Genomic DNA, 24,263 nt, shown 5'->3' on the forward strand with positions numbered 1-24,263 from the left:
TTACAATCATGCCTATGTCTCCCCAATCCTGACAAACCCTCATTTGATTCTTCTATCCCTACTGTCATCTGATATCTCTTCTATCATCTGTACCTAAATTCCTTGAAAAAAAATCTATAATAGATGCCTCTAGTTTCTCTCTTCATACCCTCTTCTTAACCCCTAAAAATCTAGCTTCCAAACTTATCATTCAATTTTTACTGTCTCTCCCAAGTTACTAGTGATCTCTCAGTTGCCAAATACAGTGACCTATTCTCAATCCTCATTATCCTTGACTTCTCTGCAGCCTTTGACACTGTTGATCACTTTCTCTTCCTTGATACTCTCTTCTTTCTAGGCTTTCAGGATGCCACTCTCTCCTGGTTCTCTTCTTACCTGACTGATCCTTCTCAGTCTCCTTTGCTGGATTATCCTCCAGATTGTACCCTCTAACTGTACCCCTCAGGGTTCTGTCCTGGGCCCTCTTCTCTTTTCCCTCTAAATTACTTCAGTTGATGAAGTATCCTACCCCAACCTCTCTGCCCCCTCCAGTCTCACATCTTCAACTGTCTTTCAAGCATCTCAAACTGGATGTCCAGTGGACATCTTAATCACAAGTCTAAAATTTAACTCATCCTCCCCCCACCCACACTTGTTTAACCCTCCCCTGCTCCTGCCTTCCTTATTACTGTGGAAGGAAACAACATCCTCCCATTTCCTCAGGCTCAAAGTCTAGGAATTATCCCTGACTTTTCTCTATCTCTCTTCCCCCCCCCCCCATTTCCAATCTGCTGTTAAGGTCTATCAATTTTACTGTTGCAATATTTCTCAAATACGCCCCTTCTCTCCTCTGACACTGCCACAACTCTTGCGCTGGCCTTCATCACCTCACACTTGAACTATTTCCATAACTTGCTGGGGGGTCTGCCTGTCTCCAATCTGTCCCCACTTCATTCAACTCTCCATTCAGCCACCAAAGTGCTTTTCTTAGAACTCAAGTCCAAGAATGTCACACACCCACACCCACAACCAATAAACAGTAGTGACTCCCTATCACCTTTGGGATAAAATACAAAATGTTGTGTTTGGTACTCAAAGCCCTTCATAATCTAGCTCTCTCCCATCTTTTCAGCCTTCTTACACTTTACTCCTTTACATTTACTGTTTTATCTAGTGACACCAGCCTTCTAGCTATTCCACAAACAAAATATTCTATCTTTTATATCCTGGCATTTTCTCTCCCTAATCTCTATGTGTGGAATACCTTTCCTCAATTTCCCTAATGACTTCCTTAGGTTCCTTTCAAGTCTCAATTAAAATCCTATCTATTCTATCTATTCTTTCCCAGCCCCTCCTAATTCTAGTGGGTTTCCTCTGTTAATTATTTTTAATTCATCATCATTATACATATAATATATATACATATATACATATATATGTAATATTTGCATTTTTCTCCCCATCACATTGTAAGGTCCTTGAGGGCAGGAACTGTCTTTTGCCTCTTTTTGTATCTCCAGTGCTTAGTAGAGTTCCTGGAACATAGTAGGCACTTAATGAAGGTCTATTGATTGATTTATTGATTGATTTTGCCATTGAATTCATATCCATCTTTGAAATTTTTACTCAAATCTTGACACCTCAAAGAAGGCTTCCCTTCTGAACCCTCCTACTGATAACAACTTTTGGTATCAAACCTCACACATCCCCTTGTTTTGCATATCACTAATGTTCTCATCATGTATTACTGTGTTGTATACTTATTTGCCTTTGTTTCTTACTCCTTTTCTAGACTATAAACTCCATGAGAATAAAGACTACTTATTTAAACTTTGCATCTCTCTGAGTATCTAATACAGTATCCTGGACATAGTAGTATTTAATGCAGGGTTTTGACTTACACTGTGGTGAGTCTACCCTTCCCTAGTTCATCTCACATCCCTTTAGATTACACAACATTCATTATTTCAATGAACATTTTTATACACCTACAAATTATTCTGCTTGGTGCTAGGAATGCAAAAATGGAAAAAAAATAATTTGGTTCCTCTCCTCAGGAGGCTTATAGTTCAATAAGAGGGTAAGATACTCCCAATTACTTGGTGGTCCTTAAAATACTATGTAAACTTTATATAATAAAGTTGTTAAGCATGTGAAAGTAAGTTGTTTTTATGACAGTACATAGGAAACTTTTTAAAAAAGAATGTGATTTGAGGGAGGCAGAGTGACAGGGAGGAAGGGGGGAGGGAAGGAGGGAGGAAGGGAAGAGGGAGAGAGAGAGAGAAAGAGAGAGGGGGGAGAGAGAGAGAGAGAGAGAGAGAGAGAGAGAGAGAGAGAGAGAATATGGATATGAATATGAATATCTGGGTATTCCTGAGTGAAAAGGTAGGACTGAAGCAGGTCCTTAAAAGAATGGTAGAATTTCAAAATGTGGAGATGAGGAGTGAGTCTGTTCTGGACATGGAATTTCAATGTGAAAGTTATTAGAAGTAGAAGATGGCACAATGAGAAGACAAGATGCTTAGTAGTAAATTTGGGTATAACAAACAGTGCATGAAAGACAATTCTGAGATGTATGTTAGGTTGATGTCAGTCCATACATGTTCTTTGAAAGAGAGAGTAAGGAATCTGCAAGGTAAGATAATGGACCCTCACTGAAGATTTTGGAACAGGAAAGTGATGTGATATACTTGTGCTTCAGAAATATTACAAAAATAACATAATGCTATGTATTTAAGTGAGTTATCCTTCAAAATACTGTCAAAATGAGAAGGGTACATGGATCATTTTTTTGCTTCATATCCATATGGAAGAAAAGTAAATGTACCAAAAATGAACTTCCCATTTATTGTACACGTTGTGTCAGTGGCATCTTCTAGTTTCAATCTATTTTGATATTCTGCACAAATTGCATTGTGAAGAGATATTCCCCTACAAAAATGCATAAAAATCAGTTTTCCAGCTTATTCAAGTATTCATTTATATTAAATTCAACAAATCTCATTTATTAATTCACTATAATTCAAGAAATTTGTTGAATTCCTACTCTGTGCAAGGTCTTGTGGTAGATGTTGGGAATATTTACAGTCCAGTACTTCAGTGGCTTTGTCATTTCGTTGGAGTGGGTAATCATTTTAACACTGCAAATCATAGCTCCTCCAAACTTTTTTATCTGATTTAATTCTTGTCTCTGCAATTGTGTGAACAAATGTTCCATAGAGGATCCACCTAATATCCTATAAGCTATTGTCTGATTTTTTTATTAACATTTCATGTGTGGTAGTGTAGCATTCAGGCTGTTTGTTTCCTATCTATCATTCTTCCATCCTGATAAGCCAGTTCCCTTCTCTGGTGATACATCCACTTGATGATGTCTTTTATTTCAATTATTGTGGGCAAGTCACATTCGGCAAATGTCATGGTCTGTGGGTTAAAGAAAAAAAAAAGATAGAATCCCTTTCCTTGAGGCTGTGACAGACTATTAGGTATAATGTATTGACGGGGTCATGGACAGCTAGGTGGTACAGTGGATAAAGTACCAGGCCTCGAGTCAGGAAGACTGATCTTCCTGAATTCCAATCTAGCTTCAGACACTACTAGCTGTGTGACCCTGGAAAAAACCACTTAAATTTTTGCCCCAGTTTCCTCATCTGTAAAGTGAGCTGGAGAGAGAAATGACAAATCACTACCATATCTTTGCCAAGAAAACCTCAGATGGTGTAATGGAGAGTCAGGCATTACTGAAACTACCAAAAAACAAAAATTAAAGGAGCTACAATGTCCCAAGTCATTCAAAAGAAGGTGAGATTACATCTAGCAGGGAAAGCATCATCATGATGCTATCTGAGGTGGGCTTTGAAAAAAGAGGAACATTTCAAGAGAGAGATGTATACTGTCTATATGGTCTATACTGAGGGAACTAGGTAACATATATATCCACCAAGTTATTTTACTTTCCTGGGCCCCAATTTCTTTATGTGCAAAATGAAGAATATGTACTAGAAAACTTCTGACATAATTGCTGACATTAGAAGCTGTTAGCCTCTGGCCAAAATGATGGTGGATTCACTTCCAGGAATATTTAAATAGAATTAATCATTTATTTTATGATTTTTCTTAATAAATATATAAGGATACTGAACTTTTTAAAGAAGATGCTATAAGTAATAGGAGATAAACAATTCATGTAGAAATTCTAAAATTTAAAGATAACCAGAAATGATAGGAACAGGTTTCCCTTTATGCCCAGTTATCATGTTTTCACTCTATGTTTTACCTTATAGTGTTTGATACAGTGAGAATGTATTTTAAGGTGTAAGTTAAAAGGAAGATTGAGGGAGACTTCCTACTTTATAGTGATTCAAACTTTGTAGTGATTATGTAATTAAGAGGAAGAGTCCACTCACTGAGTAAATACCCTCCCCAGTTCCTGTACCCTTATATGATGCAAACGCCATATTTTATCTCATATGTTTATCACTAGATTTGATTCTTATAAGGATCTCTTGGAGTGGCAGAGTTTGAGTGAATTATTTGCTATGAGTTTATGTTTGTATTCTATGCAGCTGGGTTAACCAAAGACTTAAGAGCCCCCCCCACCCAAAATTAAAAGAAACAATTGGCTTAGTGATTTATTCTTCGACTTCAAGGATCTGTGATTTCATCAGCACATTTACTTCCTCTATTACAGAGGCAGGACAAAATTCTTTCATGCCTTAATTATTGGTCTCAGTGACATAATGTAGCTAAAATTTTTTGTTACTTAGTAGGGAACTTTCTGAAGATGACTTTATCCACCCTAGATAGACTGATCCTTTGGAAGATAGTCTTGTGCTAAGTCCACATTGAAAAACTTTGCTAACTTGGTAGGACTTAACAGAGCTTTTAATTCTTTGGCATTGACCTCAAGAACTCAGAATCACCTCCACAACAAAATAACGAATCAGGGTAGGTAATTAATATGTCTCAAACAAGTGGTTACCTTATTGTCTCTTTCTTCCCCATGGAACCAATTTGCTCAATCATTTTTAATCTTTTTTTTTTTCCTGTGGGAGTGGGGTGGGATGAGGGGTGGTGTTAGTGGTAGTGGTGGATTGAAATTTTTCCATAGAGCTAGACCTAAATATTTTGGCTTTGTGGAGAGGGACACATATGATCTGTCCCCATGCTAAAGGGCATGAGTCAACAGATTGCTTTCTACAGAGATTGTTTATGCCCTTTAGGAAGGGGGCAGAGGACATGTGCCCCTGCGTATGGAGACAAAATACTCATGCCCAGATCCATGAAAAATGTTCCAAATCAGTTTCCTTCTATATTTCCATTGCATATAGTTGTGTAAAAGTTAATGAGTAACTACTGAAGGACCAGAGTAATATCAAGAAAAACAATTCATGTCTTATATTGTACCCTGAAGTTAAAAAACATTCAAAACAAAGACTTAGAGTTCATTTTATTTAGGAAAACTGGAGGCAAAATTCTCATTTTTATCAAATAATCTTGCTATTCATTTTCTAACTCACAAACTCAATTTCTTCATACATAGCTTTACTTTAATTTAAATGGTTACTTTCTCTTTCTTTATGCAGAAGAAGTTCTGCTAAAGCTTTAATCCTAGATTCATCAGGTTATTTGCCCAGCTCACAAATGCTATTTATCCTTGATGTTTGAATGTAATTTGGCCATTGAAATAACAATCTGAAACTAAGCATACTATTTCCCCTCTTTCTTTCCTTTTTTTTCCTACTAAAGACAAAGACAGGAATTTGTTTGCTGCAGGATGGTAATCAGGAACCTTTCAAAGTGCGACTGCACCTAGCCAAAGATATTTTGATGATCCAGGAGCAGGATGTGATATGTGTGTCTGGCGAGCCTTTCTATTCTGGTGTAAGTAGTTTTTCTTCTGTTGAAGTTTTGTTTTTGTTTTTCTTTTTGTTTTTTTTTTAGATCAATCTATGCAGAGAACTTGCTCAATGTGTCCTTACCTGCAAGAACTACATAAAAATACTGCCTATATGTACCTCTTGTTAAATCAAAGAAAAAGAATACTTCCCCTGACATAATACCAGTTTTGACCTAGAACTGAACACCAAGGACTGTTGTACAATCTGATGTTCTATTATCTTTTATTTTTATTACATAAATAGAGTGGCTTTCATTCCCTCTAGTCACCACAAACTATTCAGATGACATGCCAAATTCTCCTTCCATTTCCCATAGGACCTGCATGAACAATATGTGGGTTATTCTGCCCTGGTACTGGTATTCTACTGCCATCACATTTGACTTTTGAAGTCAGTGTTCAGACAATTTGCTTCACTCATTTTCAGTGAAGCATGAGGTTGATATGTAGCCTGTCACTGAACCTTGTGTGAATGATTTTCCCAAGTGGATCACATATGAATAATTGCATAGGTGTCATTGACAGAATGATGTCAGAGTTGTAGTGTTTTCTTCTGTTGACATTAAACTACAGTTGACATTAAACCACATTGACATTAAGTCCAGTAAAGGACTGTGAATTTTATCTCAAACCCTAGATTTTCCTAGAATCAAACTAAAGGCCTAAAATATGTCACTAGTTCAAATTAAATTTTATTGACTAAAAAAGAATTGACCACTCAGCATGAGATCTCTTGTTTATCATATATTTTTCATTTTTAAAATGTGATGTTATGTTTGTGCCAAATTCTACCCAATGTAACATAGAAAGGCTTTATTTTCTGAGTTTAACCAGGCTCCAGAGTATGGCTAAATAGGCTTATGGGAATTATAGTCTAAGGAAACATCCTGGATTCCCCTTGCTTAGAAAGGAAGGATGAGTAGCGCTGAGCCTGCTCCTACAAATCCAAAGTCCAATTCCAATTCGCATAGCCACCGCTTGTTCAGAGCTCATGATTCTTTCCCCTCCAAGACAGAAGAGCCCACATTGTCATTTTGGATGGACTATAATTATTACAGGTCTGTACAGCATGACTCTAGAGTCTGGTTACACAAGGCTTACCCTATCTACTTGGAGAATATTATTAAAGAGGGGACATTGAATGACCTGCTCTGTCTTGCCCTATTGATTAACCTGCCCCCTTTGGCTATTCAGAACACATTCATAAAACATTGCTAGTTTCACCTCAGATTGATTGCTCTTTGTTGCTTGTTGTTGAACTAGTGTTTGCCTGCTCTCTAATGCCCAGTGGGACCAAGGCAAGGTCTTAAATCAGTAGGATCCTTCCAACTAAGGATAATGGACATTTCACAGACTGTTAACTATCTTTTTGTCACAGACCATTTAAATCATCTTGAATCATGTGCTCCAGTTGTCAAAGCTGATTAGAGAAATCCCATAAGACTACTCTTCCTCCATCTTAGTGACAGGATAGTGGTGAATTTATTTTGTATTCTCACAAAGTAAGACCAATGTTTTGGACTTGCATGATTGATGTAAGCCAACATTATTTTAGCTTGTGCCTAGAATGCATGCACTCTGGCAGGTCCAGTACTCAAAAAATCTTTGTTTATTTGTGAGTTTTGTCTTCATGTTAAGGAGAATGGAACAAAAAAATGAGGAGAGCTCAGAATAACAGAGGAAACTTAGATCAAAAGCCATGACAGAGAAGTCAACCTGTTATGTTTGTAAAGCATCAAATCAATAGCTTAAGATATTGCAATTTCTCCTCTCTCTTTGAACAATGATAATATCAGGAGTGGGACTACAAGTTCCTCACTCACCACTGCACAGCCAACATACTCTCCTCTGCCTGACATAAACAGAGAAAAGACACCTAAAGGAAAAACTATTTCAACTGTTTATATCAAGAGCTCTCCACTCCTTTCTTTGCCCTCCCCAAATCATTGATACTATCAGACCCCAGAGGCTACTAAACAGATGTGGGTGGCCAGAGAAGGCCCTGGTAAGCTGAAGCCATGCTAGCACACCAAGAGACATCATTCTGTTACTTCTATTGCTTTCCATTGCAACTATGAATAAGGGAGATGCAGTAAAGGTCCACATTATTCTGTCCATTTCTGAAGTTTCCCAACAGAATGATGACTGTGAAATTTGATATTTACTATCCTAATCCTTTGAGGAATCCTTTCAGCTTATAAATGTCAAAAGACAGAGACTGTTTCTAAAGCTACTATATCCTGATGACTGCAGCCTGCAAATATATACTATATAGTGTATATATTATTATATACACACATATAGAGATGCACACATACACAATATATACATAAACATACATATAAATATATGCATATGCTTATATGCATGTGTATTGCGTATGTATATATACTCATATGTGTATGTATACATATGTGTGTATATATATGTGTGTATCCACCATTTTGACTATATATACATAAATGTGTATATACATTCATACATATGCACACATACACATATAACGTATATCCAGGCTGTCCAAAATGTGGCACACGTGTGGCTTGCAGTGCGATATATGAGGCCTACGTACAAGAATAGAAATTTACATAAATGCTTTAGTAAATGAAGTCGAGCTACTGCAGTGCTCTCAATTAAATAGCAAATCAAAATATATTGTCTATTGTTTCAATAAACACTTAAGGTTGGACAGCCCTGACATATATATATATATATATATATATATATATATATATATATATATATATATATATATATATATATATATATATACACACACACACACACACACACATATATAAAATATATATGTATATATGTATATGTATGTATATATGTGTGCATGTGTATATATGAATATATGTGTATATGTGTATACATATGTGTGTATGTGTATATATATATGTCTATATGTATATGTATGTATGTGTGTGTGTGTGTGTGTGTGTATGTGTATATATGTATAACTGAGGCCAAATTTGAACTCAAGTCTTCCTGATTCAGCAGCCCTGGCACTCTGTCTACTTTGCCACCTAGCTTCACCTACTTTGCTTTATTCCACCTATTAAAAATGACCCATCTAATGCCATATTCCTTCAGGACCTCCTTCTGCTCTTATCTACATGTCTTTATGAGGCCAGCTGTCACAGTACAGTGATGGCAAAGTATCAAACTCTAAATCCACTTGAAGAAACACCAAGCTAGGGAACTGTTCAAACTATTAAACATCTGTATTGCTCAGTAAACTTGGCTAAAGGAGGCAGAGATACCAGGATCTGTTTCATTAAAATGATGGCACCACACAATAAACTAGAGTCATGTATATGACATATAGCTGACCTGGATTGATGATGGAATGATAACTAGTTGGCATGCAATCCATATAAGCAATATGGTAGGTGGAATTGGCAACTGGGTTCAGCAAGCTATAGAATAATGACATGAAATAGTTCTCTGGGGGCTTAAAAGCAATTGATGGGCCATGGTATTCAGCCATTGCTTCCTTACTCTACAAAGTTGAAAACTGACCATTGAACATCTGGGAATCCTAGAATTATGGGCAATGCACTTTCGTATGGTATTTAATTGGTCATCTCAGTTTGACCTCTGTGGCCTTAATGTGTTCTTGAAGATAAAGGTGACTTATGTTGTAGGATTGGTGCCATCCCATAACCTGAAGTATTTTGTGCTATGAAACCAATCTCATCTGGTAGAACATCTGGTACTGGTGAAATCTATACAGATAGCCATAACTCAGTTACTGCAGAAGTCCTTTTAATTAGAAAGAAATGGCAATACAAACCCAGAATTTCAAATAGCCTTTACTTGTACAATTGTACTAGTCCAAAAAACCTGTGCAAATGGAAATCACCAATAATGTATACTACTAACATCTATCATTAGAAAGGGTAAGAATAATGTCTAGATTTGAAGGTTATGTTTATGGATTTAATCAGGTTAATTAACTCAACATCTCATGGATATACATGAAATCTTGCAATAGACATCTTCTAAAAAGTTTATGAACATTATTCATTTTATGAAGGGACAGTTACTAGAACTACAAATTGTTTCCTATGCCCCAGACATTGTGATAGTGAGTAAGTTTAAAAAGATAGTTATGCCACACCTCTGATATCAAGGCACTTACAATCTAATGAAGAAAGGACAAATAAATTAAATCTGAAATATTGAAAAGCGATCCAAGCAAAATGATATTAGAAATATGAAGAGAAAAAGATATTGAATGCTGCTTTTGGCAAAAATAAATAGATAAAAAGATAGATAAATGAATGAAGGGATGAATGAATAAATGAATGAATAAGTAAACAAATAAACAAACAAATGAATGAATAAATAAATAAATGAGGCTACAATTTTGCACTGTTGATATTTATTTTCACTCCATCTTGTACCTGCTGCTCTGCCAGGTCTCAACTCCATGCAGCAAGATGCTACTCCCAGCATGTGCTCATCACCTCTAATCTCATTAGCAAACTGATAACTCAAACTTTTATTGACTGCATCTCCCTCAACTTTCTCTCCCCTTTGTTGGGAGGTCTGGAGGGCAGAGTACCAAATGCTTCCCAATGCCTTCCTTTATAGAGGGCAGAAATTGAACTGTCCAAATCACATCACCTTGCATCTGCTCCCTTGTTGTTGGGTCATTTTCAGTCATGTCTGACTCTGTGATATAATTTGGGGTTTTCTTGGCAAAGATATTGGAGTGGTTTGTCATTTCTTTCTGCAGCTCATTTTATAGAGGAAGAAACTGAAGCAAAGAGAGTTAAGTGACTTGTCCAGGGTCATATAGCTAGCAAGTGTTTGAGGCCAGATTTGAACTCAGGAAGAAGACTTCAGGCCTGGCATTCTATCCATTGAGCCATCTAGCTACTCTGACTGTTTTCAACTCAATGGATCATAGTACCTCCTGGCACTGAGTCCTCCCTCCTCTCCCAACCCCCTCATACAACTCCCCCACCACAGCTTTCCTGTCTCCTTTTGTGTGTTGTCTCCCTTTTTAGATTATAGCTGTTTCAGGGTATAGATTATCTTTATTTTTATTAATTTTATCCCCAGAGCTTAACACAGTTCCTGGTGCATCATATGTGCTTAATAAATGTTTATTGGATTAGATTTCTGGATTGTTCTTGTGATTTTTTTTTGTAGAAGGAATTCCTAATGAGGTAACTCTTTCTACCAATACAGATCAATACACTTTCTGAACCTCATAGATTAGCAGAATTATCTGGAGCACTGAGCCATTAAACATGTGTCAGAGGCATGACTTAAACCAAGAATTTCCTGAGTTTGAGCAGGGCTCTCTATTCATTAGTCTATCCTCTGTCTCCTGAAAGGCAATTGAAATCATGGGTCCATGTGCCCATGTGTACACACACACACACACACACACACACACGCACACACACACACACGCACACACACACACATACACACACACACACACACACACACACACACACACACAGAACAAGTATTCTCTGGCCTACTCCTTCAGAATCAAACTAGGTATATCTTTACTACAGGGTCCTTGGGATGGCCTTTTGTGTGTTGACTTCCACTATTAGAATATAAGCTCCTTGAAGGCAAAGGCTATCTTTCTTTCTCCATGTATTTGTATCCCCAGCATTTAGCACAATTTCTAACATGTAGTAGTAAGTGCTTAATAAATACGTATTACCTTCCCTGAGGGGTTTTTGGGTATTTCTCTACTGCCTTACATATAAGCACCCTGTAGATGATTTTTCTCCCCATAGTTAGTTATCAGAGACTAGTGCCCTAATTCCATTTAACTGCCTAGCATCCATTAGCTTTTACAAAGAAATATTTACTTCAGAACCATTGGCAAGAATAAAAGTACACACATTGCCCCCCAATACCTTGTGGGTGTACTGTCTCCTATGCTACCTTTGGTCTCCTGGGAAAGTAGACTTAAATTTAGCCCATTTGATTCATTGTATTAATATCACTAAGTTGACATCTAAAGGTGGCATTGTGGCTGAATGATTCCTTGTCTCATTTACCACTTGATTGGGCTCCAAGGGTCACTGCCAAAGATGACTGCTTGCTCTTCAGGGCATCCATCTTGAGCTGGCTCCAAAACCTGGCTCCAAATCCCTTTGCTTAAAACGATGAAACAAGTTCTAAGTGAGGCAAAGTACCTAGGCCTGTATTTATAGAGCCACATGTCCTCCCTCAGAGGGGAGAATGCCCCAAATTTCTCCCTTTACAAAACTATATCTCACTAAAAACCATCACTACCATGATCCAGGTAGTACCATTGTGCACACAATAGAAAAGAACCATTCTTCTGCTGATTGAGCATTTTCATTTTCTTTTTTTTTTTTTTTTGGCAAGGCAATTGGGGTTAAGTGACTTGCCCAAGGTCACACAGCTAGTACATGTGTCAAGTGTCTGAGACTGGATTTGACTCCAGGGCCAGTGCTCTACTCACTGTGCCACCTAGCTGCCCCCTAACATTTGCATTTTCTAATCAGGATGACAAACAGCAACATAGGATTTCAAGATTTTAAGCTAGGAGGGACGATAACAATCACCTAGTCAAACAGAATCAAAGACTCTCGCAGTCAAGATGGACCTCAGAGGCCATCCACTCCAACTCTTACATATACAACAATCTGTCAACAGATTTTTATAAGGTCATCTATGAAGGCATCTAATGTGGTTGAAACCACTATCTCACAAGAAAGGTAAGAGAAATGATTTACTGAATGTGATGTCAAGATTCCAACTCCACCTCCAACACCAGCACCTCTTCCATTACCTCAGGTCAGATCCCTTTGTTCAATATATGCTTCACTTTATTTTGATGGTTAGAGAGTGAGCCTCCTCTAGCCCTGCCCTAACAATTCAGTCAGTTTGTGGAAAGACATGAATAACTTTTGGTATCAAGGTACCCTTTCTTTCAATGTTCCTCCTAAAGAAGGAATAACCATTCAAGTAATAAAATCTAGTGATACTCTATGTACTAGTGACAAAGTATTTATAGAAGGGCTATGTGGTTAAAATCAGTATCAAGCATGGTGCTTACTATTTCTTTGCTGTGTAATGTGAAGCTTATAAACCATTTTATGAGGAAGCTTGACTAGTTTCACACATGATGCTTATATTGTTGTTCACTCATTTTTTTTCAGTTGTGTCCAATTCTTCATTGCCCCATTTGAGGTTTTCTTAGCAAAGATATTGGAGTGGTTTGCCTTTTCCTTCTTCACTCATTTTACAGATGAAGAAACTGAGGCAAACAGGGTTAAGTGACTTGCTCAGGCACACAGTGTCTGAGGTGAAATTTGAACTCACAAAGATAAGTCTTCCTGACCTCAGACCAGGAACTTAATTTGCTGTGCCACCTAGCTGTCCCATACATGTATTAGGTAATACCAAAACAAATTGTGCAGAAGCATTCCAGATATAGCCAAAGCATTCTGGGAAAATGGTAGAATAAGTTGGAGATTTCCAGGCTCTCTAGACTTCCTGCACAAACAGAAAGGGAATCGCCATGAAATGAATGTAAAGAAGCAAAAATAAAGGGGTAAAGCAGTGTGGTCCTCTTAGACAACTTGAGAGGACCTCAGAAAAGACATGACCTCCAGGGACCTGAAGTTTGGCCTGAGTGAAGCTACAGACACCTCCAGGCCAATTCCACTGAATCAATAAAAAGCTGACAATGGAGCAGCTCTGTCACAAATCTGAATAGGTCCCGGGGAAATTTCACCTCAATTTTCACCTCACTCACAGCCTCAAGAAATTTCACCTCAGGAACTTTTACCTCACAAACTTTTATCTGAAAACCAGCAGACTACGTGAGGGAAGACCGAAGGACCCCCTGCTGTTTGAGGAAGTCAGGCTTAGTGGTGCTGACAAGATATGATCCTGGACTGTGGCTGTGGGCAAGGAGGAGTGAGCACAAGCCCTGTGAAAGCAGTATCACAGGAAACAAGAACATTTTTGTAACAGCATGGCTGGGGGAACTAAGTGTAGCTTAGGAGAGAAGAGGAGTCCTTGAGGTTGAGGCTCTAGACATAACAGTAAGGAGGACCTGAGCCCTGAGGCAATATTACCCACAACTCAGAATTAATATTTAATGATAATAATAAGCTGCTAAAAATAAAATAGAACAGGTTAGTGAGTAAGCACAGGAAAAAGAACCTGACCATAGATAGCTATAAAGATCTGGGTTCATATTCAGAGGAAGATAATGAGGTTAAAAAAAGGCCACTCTTACTCCAAAGAGTGATGTCAAATGGTTACAAGCCCAAAAAGAAATCTTGGAAGAACTTAAAAAGGAATTCAAAAATAAAATAAAAGAGAATGAGGAAAAATTAGGAAAAAAATATAAAAGCAATGCAAGAAAATTATGAAAAGAAAGTTAACTAATTGGAAAAAGAGATACAAAATCTTAAGGAAGAAAGTAACTCCTTGAAAACTGAGCAAATGGAATCAAATGATGTTATAGATCACTAAGAAATAATGAAACTGGAGAAAAGAATCTGAGACATCTCATTAGGAAAAACAACTGATCTGGAGAACAGATTGAGGAAAACAATACAAGAATAGTCAGACTACCTGAAAGTTATGATTAAAAAAAATTTGGATATAATATTACAAGAAATTATTCAGGGAAATTGCTCTGAAGTTCTAGAAATAGGTTTTGTTAAAAGCCCAATATAAGTCTTTGATTATCAACTTCGTGGGACAAAACATATGATTTTGGATAGCAATTACATGATATGAAAAGTAAACAGAGGGAAATTTAAGGGGAGGTAACAATTGCTTTTAATCTTATTAGTTAGGAGATGCTGCTACTTCTTGGTTAGATGGCACGAGACAGGGTAGTCCAGCTATTTCCAGACCATCACATAATGGATACAACAAATAAGAGATTTTCTTAAGTAGGTATTGAGGGTAAGGGTAGAACTTATTGGTTCACAGGATTTAGAGCTGGGATATGCCTTACAAATAATTTAGCTCAATTCCCTCATTTTACAAAAGAGGAAACAGGGCTAAAGAAGTGAAATGAATTGCTCAAATTGACAGAGTACTAGATCAGCAATTTATTATCATCCAAAAGTTGGACCTGTGTCTCTGTTAATTAAATAACCCCAAATAAAAACATTAGTTATAATAATAATTTGTAATAAATTTAGATCCCTCTTTAGAATTTACAAAGCATTTCCCTCATAATCATCCCTATATAGTGTAATATTAGCATTTCTTATTAATGGATAGGGAATGAGGCTCATGGTACTTAAGTGACTTTTCCTACTTCTATGACTACTGAGTGGCAGAGCCATGTGGTATTTAAGCCCTGGCCTTTTGACTCCCCAAGTCGAGTAAATCTTCTAACTGATTGGTTACTTATGAGCCTCATTATCCTCAACCAACAAATTATTGTATTTCCCTTTAACACTTCAGCAATTCAAAGGATCCATTGTCTCATCAGAGCAGGTAATCCTATTACTGAAGATCACAAACTATTCCCACCTTCTTATTTTGTGCAATACTTGACCACGTTATTCCATAAAACCTCCACTGACTATTAACCTCAAATAGTAGAGATCTTTTGGGCCTTTTTTACATTTTGAGAGCACAAATGTGCTACTCAGACTGCCTATCAATTGTTCTTTAAATCTTGTTACCTGACCAACTCATATATATGCAAATATATGTAGAAATACATAAACATATCTGTATGTGTGTATATATACATATATACAGATATGTTAAATCTTTTCTTATTCATAGATCACCATTGGAAATATGCAGTCTCCTTATGCCCAATTCCATTGACTTTTGTTTCATTGTAAATTTTCATTCTTTGGAGATAGTGGTGTTTCAAAATTCACAAGCATATAATATTACAGAAAAAAAACTGTATTCAAAAGGATGGGCTTTGTGAAAAGGAGAAGCCTGGGGAAACTGAAAGTACTTTGAAATGTTTATGCCAAAGACAATCAAGTTAGATGTCTTCTTATTATTAAATTTTGTTGTCATTTTCCATCTGCAGTGTCTGCCATATTGCATAAGTATACATATATACATGCATACATAATATGTATGACATGTATAGATAGATAATATGAAGTGTGTGATAGAGAATAAAGTGGGTTGATCAGGGGATTCGTGGAGTCCCTTGATTAATTTTATGATCAGTTTGCTAGACTTGAGAGGGGGAGGGCCTTTTAAGGGGTTCAAAGACTGTGGTACCCTATGCATGATTGGTTAAGACTCAAGAGGATGTAAAGCCTCTTTTCTGCTCTATGCTAAACTATACAAGAAAGCTTAATGCTGGTTGCTGTTATCTCCCCTTTCTTTTATTTTCTTCCTTTTTCTTTTGTCTTTCCCTGTTGTTCTCCTCCTCCTCCTTCTCCTCCTCTTCCTCCTCTTCCGCCTCCTCCTCCGCCGCCTCCGCCTCCTCCTCCTCCGCCTCCTCCTCCTCCTCCTCCTTCTTCTTCCACATTTGCCTTTCCATAGGACGGAACAGAGCTTGGCAGAAAGGGCCTGTGTTCTTGTCAAAGAAAGATAATGCAAGAGAGATTATGCATATCCTGCCGCACAGCTTTCTTGACCATTCAGCAGCAAGCGAGTCAGTGAGTCAATGAGCATTTATTAGTTGCATCCTCTGTGCCAGGTCCTATTGTAAATGCTGCTAAGTACAGAAGAGTCAGGACAATGGACTTTTCCAGCTTAAAGGATATCAGGAATCTAGGTAATGATACAGTTTCTGCAATTGAAGCATGGGACCAAAGTAGACATCTGTGTGACCTCAAAGATGGGATCATAGAGATCATTGAGTCCAACCTCTTCATCTTACATATGAGAAATACAGAGAGAGATGAAAGATCTTTTCCAAGATTCCATAGGCAGAGCTTGGATCCAAACCCAGGTCATCTTACTCTAACATCTATGTTCTTTCCATTATATAGTACTGGGACAATGCTCCTGAACTCCAATATTTTGTTGAGGTAAGGGAAATATAACTTTTCTAGTCAGTGAGATATCATGATCTGCTTTTTAACTGAAGAAGGAAAATTGATATAGCACCCCCACCTTGAGTTATTGCAACAACAGGTGATTACCTTACTGAGATAGTCTTGGAATCTGGGTTTCTTGCCAGAAAAGTAGGGTGTTTTAGACAGTGCGAGTTTTGAGGAATAGCTGCTGAGTAACATCAAATTCAAATGATCAGAAACTTTTTACCTCTTCCACCATGGCTCTCCATGTGAGTGATTCTAGCAGTAAAGATCTGATAGGGAGATACCCATACATAAACTCCAAAGTATATTTGACTTCTAGTAGACATGAATAGTCTATAAAATGAGAAATTTTTCTATAGGTGGTAATTTATTATCAAGGTGAAGGCTGCTATGAAAGTTGGCTGCCTTGTAAAAAGGACATTGATTGAACTTCGACTCTTTTATGATTCTGGAAAAGTCACTTAACCTCTTTCAGATCCAGTTTCCCCATCTGTAGAATGAAGATAATAATAGCATTTAAACTCAAAGGAATATTATGAGGTTCAAATGATATAATATAGGGTGTCCTAAAAATCTTAGTGCAATTTTAAGCTATCAATTGAAATTCTGCTAAGACTTTGGGGATGGTCTGTATATATGAAGTATTTTTGCAGACCATAAAGTACTATTTAAATGCATGCTGTTTTACCTATTTATTGACAGAAGGAAATATTTTTCAGGCAGAAGTTGTATGAGGCAGCCATTGAGATCCCTTCTGGCTCTGAAATTTTGTAATTCTGGTATTCTTTTTAAGCCATTTTTCTTATTTATATAATGGATGATAGCAGGAGTTTTTTTTAAGGAAATCACGTAAGAAAAGTGTTTTAGAACTGTGAACTATTATTTAATTAGATGAAAACTGGCCATACACAGAAATCAATTGAGTAACTGGAGAGAAAATAAGTCTCTGCTTGTTCTGATTGACAAGATTCCCAAGAATACAAGGTGCTACTAAATCACCTTTCTTTCCACTCTTTATCAAGGCAGCCACCCTGCATAGCCCAGTAGGTGTTGCTACAATGATTATTCTGGCTTTCATAATGGATACTCTAGTTGAAGCAGCAAGTTGATGGACACAAGTGCAGTGGACCAACATCTTCAGTCAGTGACTCTTCTTTACATCCACTGGTGACAGGAAGGAGAACCTCTAATAGCGGATTGGTTCCTTATGATGAACCTATGACTCAGGGATTCTTCTATTACTAGCTTATTCCATGCTGCAGCAGAATGGGGGAACCCTGGCAAATAGTAGCACTATCACAGAAACTTTGTGGGGTACAATTTCTGTAAGATATGGGGTGTAGGGACCTGGCAAATTCTGATTGCTACTGTGGGCTATGGCTTGGTGGGAGGGGAGAAGCACTGAGCGGTCTAATTCCTAGCTGTTTAACAAGAATCAAATCATAACAGCAGGGGAAAGGAACACTGGTGAAAAGTGATGAAAAAGAATCAGACCTAAAGCATTAATCAATTAACCTAGTGAAGGCCAAGCAAACCTGGTGATTCAGCAGCACTGGCATGGGCTATATGAGATTTGTACACAATGCTTCATTTGCTCCTGGAATGCTGGGGGCTGTCTATATTTCAAGCCTGTTCTGCCCACACAGTATTGGTTCACTAATGAACATCAGCTGGTACTGACAAGATATGCCTTGACTAGAACACATGTGAAAGCTGAATTGTCTTTCTATTACTAGGATGGGTTTATTTATAAGTCACTTACAATTCATTTCAGGGCCATTACGTCACTCATTTGAGCTTACTGTTTCTTAAGCTAAAAATAATAACTTTTTAAAAAAAGAAATACCTGAATGGTACTATCGAACTGTGTTAAAAATGCTTGGAAACAATGTTTTGTAGGCAAATTTCTATCATAGTTTGTTGCAGGGGCAGCTAGGCAGAGCCACAATTTACAAACAATGAAGGATCTCAGTTTCAGCAGGTATGGAGGGGAAGGTAACTGTCCCTCCAATATGTGTCATTCTCATTTTTTGTTACCTGTCAATGATATAAAAAGGAATCTTAAAGTTACTTTAATGTGTATTTCTTTAATCATCAGTGATTGAGAACATTTTTTTAATGTGGCTATTCTTTAGAACGTTGCCTGTCCATACAAGGAGGTTAGTGTGCATAGGAACAAGACTCACAGCTTTAGAGCTTCAAGGGGAAGTCAGAGGTCATCTACTCCAACCTCTTTTATAGATGATAACACTTAGTCCAAGAGATGAAATGATTTGCCCCCAAATCACACAGCTTTTAAGTATCAGAGCAGCTTAACACTGACTACCCCATTGCCTGAAAAAGATATGGCATTCAAATAAAAGTTTGTTGAACGAAAGAATAAATAGCCTGGTTAATTGCTCATTTCTGTCTCTTTTCACTATGTGTACATAGCATCAGAGACAGAAATTCTTTAGTGATTTTTATACCTGAGAAATGTGAAGTACATTAATAATTTATTTTCTGTTAAGATTAGGAAGTGATACTTCATCAGGAATGTATTGTGAATGCAAAGGATTTTTCATGATAATTGCTTACAATTGAAGTGCTCCTAATATAGTATTAGAGTTAAGGAGCCTAGGGATATACTGAAGATTATGAGTATCATGTATCTAAGGAAACTGATTAATGAAATATAGATTAAATATAGATTGATAAGCTATCTTATGCATATTTTATACCTGTAATGTCTCTTGTGCATCAGTGATGACTATTAGAAATCATACCCTTCTAAAGGAAAAGAATGTGGTCTGGAATGTAATACTATTTGCATAGTACCAAGCAAAACCATAAGTGTGATTAAAGACAATAAATATTTTAATTTTGAGGAATAAGAACACAGATATGATAGTTCATTTAGGTATTTGACATTCATAAAGGTATTTTACAGTTTGCAAAGTCTTTCCAAATAGATATCTCATTTCATCTTCACAACAGTCTTATAAGAAAGTCAACAAGTCCCATTTTAGGGATGAGTAAACTAAGATGTGACCTAGATCTCCAGTGTTGTTTATAGCATTCTGGGATGTTATGATCGATCCAAAGCAATATTACAGGCTATTAGTCCTCTTGAATTTAAACCTTCTCATTCTAAAAGGTTAAAAAGTATTATAGAAAAATTCCCTCATTCATGTGTGTGTGAATACATACACACACACACACACACACACACACACACACATACATGCACACATGTGCTTTGTACCCTTAGCTTGAAATTGTGATGAAACATTACAGTATAGATAGACACTAGACCTTGGTTTACCAAAATACTATGTGCATTGTTACCAGGCAACAGTCCTTGCAGTATCCTACATGTGTTAACTAAACACAATTCCAATCCTGCTCCCAGGCATAGGCTGAATGATGAGTTGGGCAACATAGATAATGTTGGCAACCCCATTTTTTCCTTTCTTCTTGGAAAGCAAAAAGGAATGAGGAGAAGTGAGTATAAAGGGGTTAGAGACATACCTTGGTCCTTCAGTGAGCTAACATGAACATATACTCACTAAACACAAAGAAATCAATATGAAATACAAAGCAGAATTTGGGACATTGACATAATTTGTTTGGGATCGGTAGAGAAGAATTGATCTTAAAGGAAGTATTTATGATTTATTTTATATTTCATAATTGTTTAAAAAAGTGATTGTGTTCAATGGGAAGGATTTTTTTTAATGTTTATAGATCAGCAAGTATGATCTGATTTAAATCCATGCTTTATATATGTCTTGAAGCTGTAGAGCATGAATTGGAGTAGTTCTATTTGCTTTTTTTTATATTGAAATAAGTTCTTTTTCTGAGAGTCTCAACAGTTTTTGCTGACTCTCTGTAGTCTTTACCAGACAATCTGCATCAGCTCTTTTATATTTTTATATTTGGAACATGTTCTAAATGTTCTCTGCCCTGAAATTTTGGAGCTAGGATTGTAGGAAATGAGAATGAGCATTGAAAAAAGATCTCTGATAACCCTGGTATGCTTACCGGCTGCCATCCAAGGAAATCAGTGTGCCAGCACAAAATCATCTGTGGAACAAAACTAACTGACCAAGATGTGTTCAATGCTAATTATTGCTATGCAAGATGTTCTAGGTAATTTGGGTGATGACATTGGCTAATTAAGATGCATTTTTCTCTGACAGATTGAAAACTTCATCTTGATACTGCTGATGCTCTCTGCCTGAGCTGACTGCACCACTGGGCTTGGTTCTATTTTAAGCAATCATTTATTTATTATCCACAGAATAAGAGTTAAGAAAATAGTTCATGCAGCCCAACAGTAGCTATTAGTGAATGAGGAATTTTTCTGAGAGAAGAGTTCCTGCCAGTTTCAAGAGAATAAAGATGACCATTTAGCTCACCAGGCACTAAACTAGTTTCTCTCTCTTACTTAGGGTACTTCTTTCTATAGTTTATAGGAATTGTTGAAGTATCATTGTATAATGTGTAGAGAGATAAATTGGTGTCAAGAAGACATGGGCTCAAGTCCCACATTTGGTACCCACTAGGTTTGTGACACTGGGCACATCTTAATACTCCAGGCAGCTCTCAAAGACTGTAAGTTTCATATTTTTATTGCTAGAGTTTGTTTACCTAGTGTTCTCTAGACCAATGAAAATCTCGTTTGGATTCAATAGAAAAATGGAACTGAATTTTCATTGAATAGAATCATAATTACATAAGAATTTATTGGATATAAATTTTGTCAATGCCAGGGCTATGTCTTACATTTTTAATATCCCTTACAATGCTGAGCATAGTGCTTTGTAACTCTTAAGATCTCAATTAATATTTGTTGATTAAGAGAATGAATATATACTATGTAGGAAAACCTGTTTTCTTTATTAAATCACTTTAAACTCCTAAAAAATCAGCATTTACAGGTCCATATATAGTGAGGGACTAGACAATGAAGGCCCAGTCTGAAAGCATGCAAACACATACCCTTTCTGATGTGTTATGTGGAGCACACACAATTCCTTTTAGTTTTAATCATATATGTATATAGATAGATAGATATAGATATAGATATAGATATAGATATAGATATAGATATATACTGAGCAATGAGTAACTGTAGTGCTGTGAAGTGACAAGGAGTTTTATAGTTGGATTTGGAGCTTAAAGGATTGTTGGTGGAACTGCAACTGCAACTGATTTTTCATTCAAAAGATTTAATATGCTCCTCCTTTAACCCTCTTTGCATCACCGCCCCCCCCCCCAGCTATAAACAAAGCTATTGAGTGCCTTCAGGTGGGAGAGGGACAGTAGCAAGGATTATAACTGCTTTATCTCCCTAACTAAGCTGTCATTTGATTGTAAGAGCATGGCACCTGTTTCTTTCATCCCTTTTCTTATGATGGGTGAATGAGTTTGTAGAGATGGAATGGACCAGGTTATTACCTTCTGACCTTTGAAAGATTTGCAGAGCCATCAGAAGTTCAGCAATTAGAGTTTATAGCAGTCTGCCAGTGATTGCAGTGGCTGAGTCTAGTAAGAAGCCAGCACTGAGGAGCAAGCTATTAGACCCAGGCCAACAGTGAATGAACCCAGCAACAGAGACATAATATTTTCCTGCAAGGAAAAGAAAAACTAGTCTAGTGGTTGTTACATGTCCATTCCCTCTACTAGTTCTTCCTCAGCATTTCCATCACCCCTGCATTCAATTGCATTCTCCTCTTTCCCCTGTTTCTACCTCTTTGTGATCAAATTTAACCCTACTCTAAAATTATGTTCTTCCCTGATCGATTCACTAGCCCACTCTCCTGTCCCAAACTTTCTTGTCTCTCCTCAAGCCTACCATAGTAACCTTCAATTCTCCTTTCCCCAAATTCATCTCACATCACTCGGATGTCTCACCCTACCATCTCTTTCTTCATTCTCAGATGAAGTAATGACTAATTTCCTTGCCAAAGCCAAGCTCTCTATAAATGCCCTTGATCCCCATACCCTTCAGATTTCCCCCATCAACTTTCATCTCTATTCTCCTTTATTTTCAGTCTTTATTTGTGGGCATTTTCCCTCCTATGTAAAATTCCAAGCATGCTTCCCCATCTTTAAGGTTTCAAAACCAAACATAAGGCTAACTTTATCCTACCATCCCCTAACTATTATCTTGTATTTTTATTTTGTGGTTTCTTGTTCTTTTTTTTTTCAGCTTTTTTAATTATTTAATATATTTAGTTTTCAGCATTGATTTTCAGAAGAGTTTGAACTACAAATTTTCTCTCCATTTCTACCCTCCCCCCACTCCAAGATGGCATATATTCTGTTTGCCCTGTTCCCCAGTCAGCCCTCCCTTCTGTCACCCCACTCCCCTTCCATCCCCTTTTCCCTTCTTTTCTTGTAGGGCAAGAAAAATTTCTATGCCCCATTGCCTGTGTATCTTATTTTCTAGTTGCATGCAAAAACTTTTTTTTGTTTTTGAACATCTGTTTTTAAAACTTTGAGTTCCAAATTCTCTCCCCTCTTCTCTTCCCACCCACCCTCCCTAAGAAGTCAAGCAATTCAACATGGGCCACATGGGTATCCTTATGTATAACCCTTCCACAATACTCATGTTGTGAAAGACTAACTATATTTTGCTTCTTCCTAACCTATTCGCCTTTACTGAATTTTCTCCCTTGACCCTGTCCCTTTTCGAAAGTGTTTGTTTTTTTTGTTACCTCCACCCCCATCTGCCCTCCCTTCTATCATTCCTCCTTTTTTATCTTCTTCCTCCTTCTTTCCTGTGGGGTAAGATACCCAATTGAGTATGTATGGTATTCCCTCTTCGGGCCAAATCTGATGAGAGCAAGATTCACTCATTCCCCCTCCCCTGCCTTCTCTTCTCTTCCTACAGGACTGCTTTTTCTTGCCACTTTTATGCAAGATAATTTACCCCATTCTATCTCTCCCTATCTCCCTCTCTCAATATATTCCTCTCTCATCCCTTAATTTGATTTTATTTCTTTTAGATATCTTCCCTTCATCTTCAACTCACCCTGTGCCCTCCCTCTCTCTCTCTCTCTCTCTCTCTTTCTCTCTCTCTCTCTCTCTCTCTCTCTCTCTCTATATATATATATATATATATATATATATATATATATATACAAGTACATATATACAAACATACACACTCACATATACATATATATATATATGTATATATATATATATATGCATATTCCCTTCAGCTACCCTAATACTGAGGTCTCATGAATCATACACATCATCTTTCCATGTAGGAATGTAAACAAAACAGTTCAACTTTAGTAACTCCCTTGCAATTTCTCTTTCTTGTTCTTTTTCCTGATTACCTTTTCATGCTTCTCTTGATTCTTATGTTTGAA

General features: G+C 37.1%; 1 protein-coding gene across 1 annotated transcript in view; it reads left to right on the plus strand.

Annotated features, from left to right (window-relative positions):
• LOC118836753 (gamma-1-syntrophin-like) overlaps positions 1–24,263 on the plus strand; it is a 197,704-nt gene that overhangs the window by 16,395 nt on the left and 157,046 nt on the right. The window contains exon 3 of the mRNA XM_036743949.1: positions 5,728–5,862. Within this exon, the coding sequence (XP_036599844.1) occupies positions 5,728–5,862 (135 nt within the window). The remainder of the gene's footprint in view (positions 1–5,727; positions 5,863–24,263) is intronic.

Source organism: Trichosurus vulpecula, chromosome 1 (genome assembly GCF_011100635.1).
Source record: "Trichosurus vulpecula isolate mTriVul1 chromosome 1, mTriVul1.pri, whole genome shotgun sequence".
Classification (NCBI taxonomy): Eukaryota; Metazoa; Chordata; class Mammalia; order Diprotodontia; family Phalangeridae; genus Trichosurus; species Trichosurus vulpecula.